This window comes from Pyricularia pennisetigena, chromosome 6 (assembly GCF_004337985.1).
Source record: "Pyricularia pennisetigena strain Br36 chromosome 6, whole genome shotgun sequence".
NCBI classification, from domain to species: Eukaryota; Fungi; Ascomycota; class Sordariomycetes; order Magnaporthales; family Pyriculariaceae; genus Pyricularia; species Pyricularia pennisetigena.
The window spans coordinates 5,007,227-5,015,637 of record NC_043744.1 but is presented as its reverse complement, the minus strand read 5'-3'; the positions used below and the strand labels follow the sequence as shown (position 1 = coordinate 5,015,637).

General features: G+C 52.6%; 2 protein-coding genes across 2 annotated transcripts; one reads left to right on the top strand and one right to left on the bottom strand.

Moving 5' to 3' along the window:
* Positions 1 to 327: 327 nt before the first annotated feature.
* PpBr36_05233 (uncharacterized protein) lies at positions 328 to 2,277 on the bottom strand (the record flags this gene model as incomplete). The annotated part of the gene is made up of 5 exons (XM_029892390.1): positions 328 to 560; positions 657 to 1,540; positions 1,645 to 1,729; positions 1,813 to 1,967; positions 2,135 to 2,277. The coding sequence occupies 5 exons, from the start codon at positions 2,275 to 2,277 to the stop codon at positions 328 to 330; spliced, it is 1,500 nt and encodes a 499-aa protein (XP_029748952.1).
* A 2,489-nt stretch (positions 2,278 to 4,766) lies between these two features.
* Positions 4,767 to 7,627, top strand: PpBr36_05232 (uncharacterized protein; the record flags this gene model as incomplete). The annotated part of the gene is made up of 2 exons (XM_029892389.1): positions 4,767 to 4,838; positions 4,919 to 7,627. 2 exons carry the CDS (start codon positions 4,767 to 4,769, stop codon positions 7,625 to 7,627), a joined length of 2,781 nt encoding a protein of 926 aa, XP_029748951.1.
* Positions 7,628 to 8,411: the final 784 nt, after the last annotated feature.

The window sequence follows — 8,411 nt, the reverse complement described above, 5'->3', positions numbered from 1 at the left end:
AAAAAAAAAAAAAAAAAAAAAAAAAAAAAAAAAAAAAAAAAAAAGACAGAACTATAATTTTTCCATGTTTGAGCCGAGCTCAATGTCCCCAGGCCGCGAAACTGAAAACGACCCGACTGGCTTCGATTCAAGGGGGTTTGTATCTTTTCCTGAACTTTCTTACTACACTTTGTATATGCCGATATCACCAGTAAAAAAAAAGGGGTGAACTTTTTAACTTTTACTTTGCGTCTCAGCCAACGACTTTCTTTAATGTATTTTCCTATTAGGTGTGAAAGGAATCTCCTCTCTAGCTCTAGTAGCGGGCTGAAGAAAGAAAGAAAAAATCTATACGGCCTTTGTAGATATGATCCATTTACCTCGCTTCAGGTACGTCGCCAGGGTTTCCTTCTCCCTCGCCGCTTGCTGACCACCACCTGAGATGGCCGCGTTAGCGACTGTTTCTCCAGTCGCTGCTGCTGTTGCGTCGTCGTTGTTGTTGCGTATCACTCCGGTCCCACGGCTCTTGATCCGGTCCAGATTCTCCAACTGCCACAGCTTCCACCCTCGCAGGAACCAGGCTGATTTCACAGTCAGCTGATGTGTCTCATTGCATTTTTGAGCCGTGCAGGCGTATATAACTTTGAAAGAAAGAGAGAGAGAGAAAAAAAAAATACCTGATGTGAATGCTACCAAATACATGAAGCCCACGAATATCTGCACATATAAATACCCGCCGGGGCCCGGAACTCGGAGACTCACACCGATGACCATGGCAAACGTGGAAGGCACGGCGAGGACCAGCCAGATGATGGACAGAGCTGATGGTAAGAGCTCCAACCCGACCACCTCGGCGGAGACGGGGCCGATGGTGGCCCAGAGGATGCCGGTAAAGACACCGAGGAGGGCAAAGACGATTACTCCACCAAAGTAGGGACCGGCGAATATCCAGAGCGTAAGGGAAGCGACGGCGGATATGAGGGTCCCGACGGCGGCGACGTTGATCCTGCCCCACGTGTCGCTAAAGTGGCCGATGATGGGCCGCCCGACGCCCTGCGACATGCTGTACAGGGCGGCGACGATGGAGCCCTGCGTCGCGGTCAAGCCGACGGTCTGGCAGTAGTCGGAGAGGGAGAAGACGACGATGATGTAGCCCAGGATGCTGAAGAAGGCCCACGTCAAGAGGAGGTAGTACTCTGGGCGCCTGAAGAGCGCCGTGTGGAACGCCACCTGCACCGTGCCGAGCTCCTTGTTCCTGTCCTTGACCAGCATCGAGCAGACGCAGTTGACGACCAGGACGATCAGGGCCAGGATGCGAAACGTCCAGGACAGGCCCAGGTCCTTGATCATGGCGTTGGTCCCGAGCGCGTAGACGAGCCCGCCCATGCCCGACCCGCCGGCCCCGAGGCCGTTGGCGAGCGATCGCCGCTTGACGAACCACTGCGGCACCACGCCGACCGACGCCACGAACGTGAAGCCCATGCCGAGGCCGAAGGCGACGCCCTGGGAGAGGATGAGCTGCCACATCCGAGTGGTGAAGGAGGCACCGATGAACGCGGTGCTGAAACGATAGAGATGGTTGTTGGTGGGAGCTGGTTAGTTTGCCCGTCTTTACAGACATTTCCCGTTGCAGTGGGAGAACTACCCAAAGGGTTTGGCACCTACGTTATAATGGCACTGCCAAGCAGGAGCGTGTTGCGCGTTCCACATTCGCGTACTGAGATGGTAGCGATCGGGGAGATGACGAGGGCTGGCATCTGGTTGTCAGCAGTGGCTTCTTTCTTTCTCTCTTTGTTTAAACAACATGGTAGACAACAAAAGGCATGACAAAACCTATCGCGATGCTGAGGCCGCCGACGAATGCATATGCTATGGGACTTGCTCCCTCAAAAGCGCCAGAACGCAGGTAGTAGGCCAGGAACACCGAGTAAGATGCATTGATGCCCCATGTATGAGCACTCAGCAGATGCACGGCGATTACAATGACCCTGTATGCTTGCAGTATAGTCTGTTAGTTATCAAAGTTGCAAGAGGCAATCTTGTTTTTTTTTTTCTTTTTTTCTAATTGGATTAGAACGGATTTGTGAGGTTTTTTTTTGGTTTTTTTTTTTTTTTTTTTTTTTGAAAAAAAAAAAAAAAAAAAAAAGCTCCTTACCATCCGTAACCCCCTTCTTTAAATTCCTTCTCCTCCACAACTTCGGGTGATGGTGGCCGCGAATTTCGTGGGTGGACGGCGTTTGTTTCGTCTCTAGTGGCATCGGCCGATGCGGCCAGCGTGGGGGCCGAAGACTCTGTCATCTGAACTGTTTTTGGTGGGAAAGTTGAGCCGCGTTCTTAACAGCGTCGACTGCCCGTGTATAAGAGCTTAAAATATATTTTTGAGGGCTTTAAGAAAGAGAGAAAACAAGAAAAAAAAAGTTTCAGGGTCAACGATGACTCGTCGCCAGCAGACCTTGAATTTCGTCAAGACCAGCAGAAATAGATTGAAATCAATATACGTTATTCTAGGGTCGGACAAACAGTAGGTCGGTCGACTAACAAAAAAGAATCAAGTATCGTTCATTTACTAGTCAAGGTACCGATGTGACGATCCATCCGATGAGGAGATGGGTTAGGATGTTTTCTCTCCTCTCTTTGTTTTTGGTTTTCATTTGGTCCCATGTCCAGGCACACTCAGCAAAAGGGCGTCGACCCCTTGCCCTTTGCTTGCAGGTTGCCAAAAAAAAGACATGTAATGCCTCGGCGGTATGTATGGACTTTATCCATCGACCGACAACGGAGTGACCATCAAGAGTGGAGATTGGGACGATCCAGAGTCGCAAGGAGACGCACGCCAAGTCCAAGGAGGAACTAGATATGCGGGGAGGGGACCAAGCCTAACTAGCCCTTTCGTTCTGTAAAGCAGATCATGTAAGTATTAATGAGATGATTTGTCAGGAAGAAGCCCTTGTAATCACAGTCAGTCACTTCATGTTCAGGGAATGTGCTGCAGTTGTTCGCAGCCGGTGCCTGGCCGGGAGCACCGCTCAACAATATAAAACTACTCGCTGATGTCTCAATGAGTTGAAAACCCTTTGTATGGCAAGAGTCGATATAACATTGGAAGTGAGCGAATGGTGTGCGGTTGGGATACGGTTGGCATTAGATACAACACTGGTCCACCTTTCTCACCAATAACAATGGCCGGGAATAAACATTCTCGGCCCGGGTAGAAGAAGCAGACGCTCACCCCGCAGGAATCACCCAGAATCGACCTGCCTACCTCAGCTACAGGAAAGTCATGTTGGACACGCACAGCAATTCTGGACATGTTTCCCCTCCTCTGGTTTATTCAATGTGCCCCGCATCGATGGATTAATGATGGTGGTGGCGGCATAAAAATTATGAAAGATGATGTCCTATTCGGCTTTTCGCATCATGCATTCATTGCGTAGATCGAAGGTGACAAAGCCGCTAGCTAATGTAGGACAGACAAGGCGCCTGATTTGCTGGCAGGTAGAGAGACAGACAGCTTTTATGCGAAGTAGAGCACAAGTCTGTGCTTGACTCAAATAGACAATCCCCAACAACTGCCAGCAGATAATTTATATTCCATTTGTCGTGCAAATTAACAAGACTTCACTCTCACCCCTTTTCCCCGAGCTACAAAAGCTAAAGCTAGTCTAGTCTAGAATCCTGTTCAGAAGCAATTCTTGGACGAGACCGTGACTAACCAGGACGGCCAAGACGCGACCTGGCATATGTTTGTTTGCTTCATGTTTTTCTCCATCGTGAACCCTGGCATCAACGGGCGCGGGCCGGGAGATCCAATCAATATTTGAATCCACTAGGTGGAAAGAAGAAAAAAAAAAAAAAAAAAAAAAAAAAAAGAAAAAAAAAAAAAAACCATAGAGTAGAGGAGGAGCTTCGACCAGGTAGGTGAGCTAGGCTAAGGTAAGGTACCTAAAGGTAATTTAAAGTGCCTACATAATGTAATGTATGTTTATTGTACCAATGTGGGTACGGCCGTTCGTTTCCCACTAGCGGAGTTTACCAGGGACCGACTTCAATAGAAGGTTCGCTTAAGGCGATTTAATATTTGCTGGTGGTAGTAAGATGTCGAAAAGCCTCGCACATGCGGGAGCAAGACCATCCGGATCCTCTGATTTCTCTAAAGCACAAACTGGACCCCTAGTACATTCCCGGCACATCACCAAAAGCCACCCGGTACAAAGCAAAGTTTGCTGAGGTTGTTTCGTACCTCTTGCAGCTCCCAGCCAGCACAGCAGGTGGTGACTCAATCTCAATGGGGCTCCACACTTTGACGTTGTCGATTTGTGGGTCCAGACAAAGACTAAACCACGACCCCCCTTGGATTTGCCGAAGGCGCTTGGCTCGTTGCCTTGGTTTCCATTCTGGTAAACAACACAAGATCGGCATTGATCTTTTAAAGCACTAACCCCGTCCGACCGTCTTGCTTTTCGGGTTGTTCCATGCAAGAAAATACGACACATGGCTTTGGTCAACTGTTTATTGTTACCCAAAACCTGACATCCTACCTAAGATTCCTTCAAACGCTTCATGAATTGCATAGAATTTAATAAACAAATAGACTTCTTCACCGCAATATCGAGTACCACAACGGCGACCTGCCCTTCTTTGACCTCTTTGATCTTTGCCAACCACGATTTTTGAATTATTTTTGAACGGCGCTTTGGATACGGAACAAGCACTTTTACATACGGCAAAAACGAAGCAGAACTCCGATTCATCCAAATAGCTAGCTGCTAAACAGGCTACGCGATAAGATGTTTGCTCGAGGGAAGTCCAAGGAGCGGACTTCCAACCGGAAGGTCACGCCGCCCTCGCCCTCATACATGGTGAGCAAATACAGTTTCCCTCTGCATGTACGTACTACTACAAATTTTGCGCCGTTGCTAAGGGACAATCAAACAATCAGTCAAACGAGCAGTTCGCCTCGTACCTTGCCGACCTCAGGCAAAACCGCATCAGCCGTCCGGGAGGGGCCAGGCCACAGCCAGAAAACAGCAGACGTGATTCTGGCAGGCCTTCACTGGCTTCAAGTAAACGATCTTCCCTCGGCGGCGCATCGCTTGCCTCCGAGACATCTTCGATGAACCCCCGGGGCCAATACGCTGTACCACCCTCCATCATCAGCAGGCCCTCTGTTGCCGGTAGCGTAACCTCCAGATACTCCAACACAAGCGCGCGCGGCCGCGATTACTACCCCAAAGCTCCAGGCTCAACTGTTCCTCTCAAACCATCAGAGGTTGTGCCGTCGGCGACCTACATCGAGCGCGGTCAAAGATGGATGGAAAAAGAAGAGGCCTTCTCTCTGAAGCAGGCAATGGATGATATGGACCTCAGGGAACGGGAAAAGGCCGAGTCAGCCGAAGAGGACGATGAGGAGAAACGGATTCACGCTGCCGCCCTGGACGAGGCTGCCGACCTCGTTTGGCAACATCAAAACGGCGTGAAGCCACCAGAACCAGACGCGCCCTACCGTTACAAGCCTCACATGCGCAAGAACAGTTATGCTTATGCACGGACTGCTAGCGCGGGCTACAACGGTGCGAATGTCGAGCCGACAGGCTTGCGTAGGGACATGGGCTCGCGCTCCGTTTCAGGGAGCAGCACTTCTAGCGACGGAAACAACGCCGGCTCACGTAGCCATGTGTCCTTGGGATCAACGGCAGGGAAGAGCGGAGGTCGCCCGAGCCTCGAAAAGTCAAGAGAGAACTCGATGGACTCGGAGCAGCCTACCAAGACATATCGCGGGCTTGCCGGTGGCCCACGGCCCATGGCCACCAAGTCTTCGGAACGTCGGAGGAGCAGCTTGAAACGCAACATCAGTGGTGAGGTGCAGAAGCCCTTTTCTGGTGATCAGATATGGGAGGAGCCCGAGGGGGCTTCTTCACCTGCCACAAAGGCTACTTCGAGCAACGCTGCGCCCGCGAATGCGCTGCCCCTGCGGGCAAAGGCCAGAAACCCGCTCAACCGTGTGCAGTTTGCGCCCGAAGTGCCAGAGACCAACCCCAAGCTGCCCGAAGAACCGCCACGACCAGTCTCCAAGATTGAGATCCACAGGAATCCGCCTTCTCAGTCGCGGAATCCTCTATACACGAGCAACTCTTCGTCCGAGACACCGGCAGCTCCTCGCGAGGACGTGCCGCGCAAGAACGGTGTTGAGATCCGGGGCGATGACATTAGGTCTGCTACGAGCATGAAGCTCAAGGACCGCAGCGAGAAGTTGCCCACGCCGGCATTTGTCAGTGACAGCCCCGGACGGCCAATCGTAAGCTTTGACGCAACCTGGAAGGTTCCGGAAAAGGACCCGGGAACTGATAAGAAGCCAGACCCCAGACATCGCAGCCCCTTCTTCCGCCGAGACCAAGCAGCCAGGCAACAAAGCCCTGCATCAGCCCCCGGACCAGCATCGTCGCCAAGACCCCAACCACAACCGGCAGCACTCAGACAAGCCTCCTCTGTCCCTTCTATCTCGGTTGTGGAGGCTCGTGACGTGCCGCGACCGCAATCAACGCCGCAGCAACCGCGTGGCCGCAACGTCTGCCCGCCAGCAGTTCAGGTAGAATCTGTTGCTGATGAGCAGCGACCTTTGGCTGCTGCTGCTGCCGCTGCTGCCAACACTGTTCCGTCGATTGCCGTTAGTGAGCCCGAAGCCTCTCCCTCCAAGTCCAAGACCCAAAACATCCCATCCATCTCCGTGGCAGCACCCCCTACTATACCCTCAATCGTCACCCCTGACGATGACGCGGACGGTAGCTCTGGTGTGCCGATAATCATTACTCCAGATGAGGCGAGCAACTCGAGTTCCAACTCAAAACCGGCACCTTCGGCACGTCCCCTGCCCACGCCCGTCAAGGGTCCGGTTGGGCGCTTCCGGCACGAAGCTCAGCGCTCGCGAGGGCACTGGTCACCAGCACCAGGTTCTTCGGCTGGCAGCCGGTCTACGGCTCGCTGTCACGAATGCGGGCAGCACATCGAGGGCCGCTTCGTCGCGCTGGCTGGCGGCAACGAGCGTTTCCACCCGCAGTGCTTTACCTGCTACACGTGCGGCACGTCCTTGGAGGCGCTCGAGATCAGTCCCGAACCGGAGAGCTTCCGGTCCGCACGACTGGAGCGGATCGCGCGTCGCGCGGCCGGTGAAGTGTTGGACGAAGAGCCCGGCAAGACGATGGCGGAAGACGGCGACGAGCGCCTCCGCTTCTTCTGCCACCTGGACTGGCACGAGCAGTTTGCGCCCAAGTGCAAGCACTGCCGGACGCCCATCATCGGCGAGCACGTCTTTGCGCTCGGGGCGCACTGGCACTACGGCCACTTCTTCTGCGCCGAGTGCGGCGACCCGTTCGAGCAAGGCATGACGCACATTGAAAAGGACGGCTACGCTTGGTGCGTCGGCTGCCAGACCAAGCGGACGGAGCGGAGGGCGCCCAAGTGCAAGGGCTGCAAAAAGGCCGTCATCGGCCAGTACGTGCGCGCGCTCGGCGGCGAGTGGCACGACGAGTGCTTCCGCTGCGGAACCTGCGGCGGCGGCTTCGACGACGGCCAGGTCTTCCCCCGGGAGGCCAGCGACGGCTTCATGGAGGTGCTCTGCACGCCCTGTCGAGCGAGGGAGCTGAAGGGCTGAGTTTGACGAGGATGAGTGTTGTTGTTGTTGCTGTTGTTGTTGTTTTGTGATATTGGTGCTGTTGTTGTTATCACTGCTTTATTTCGTTGTGGGTTGTTTTTTAGCGAGCGAGCGTGCGTTGTTGTGCCAAGTCTCAGTTGGAGATGGGAGCTGTTGCATCAAGAGAGAAAAAGAGAGAGAGAGAGAGAGAGGCGACAAAGAAGCACAAAAAGGGGACGAGGGGAGGCCCGTTGTTGTTGGCCGTAGTGGTGGTGTCTTGATTCCTTATTCTTCTCCCTTGCATAAATCACATGCTTAGCAAGGAGAGGTTGATGGTCAGCATACCCCATTCATTCCTTTATGGTTTGGACAACCAAGCCTAGTCTCTCCTTTTTTTTGGACTTTTCTTTCCTTAGCGCTTTTGACCACCCAACGCTTAGGCAGTCTTGCCCTCACGGGAGTTGGGGGCGGGCTGCCTAGCCTCTCAGGAATAGCACGATTCCATCTATTTCTTTTTTTTTTTCTTTTCAAACAGGATTCACATGCTCAATGACAAGTCGTTGGTGATACCGAGATGCCATTATTCTTTTGTGCCCATGTGCGAGTTTTTGATGGTCTAGGCGCTTCATTGCTACGGTGCACCACATCCAAGGCAGAGCTGGGGGACCATGTTCATTCCCAGGGCGCCAATGTTGTAGCATCACGACATGAAATATACAAAATAACTTTTTGTTTTTCATGATTATCATAAGAGAGGGTTTAGTTGAAGAGAAATTCTGCAGTGGGAGAGGGAGAGAGAATGAAA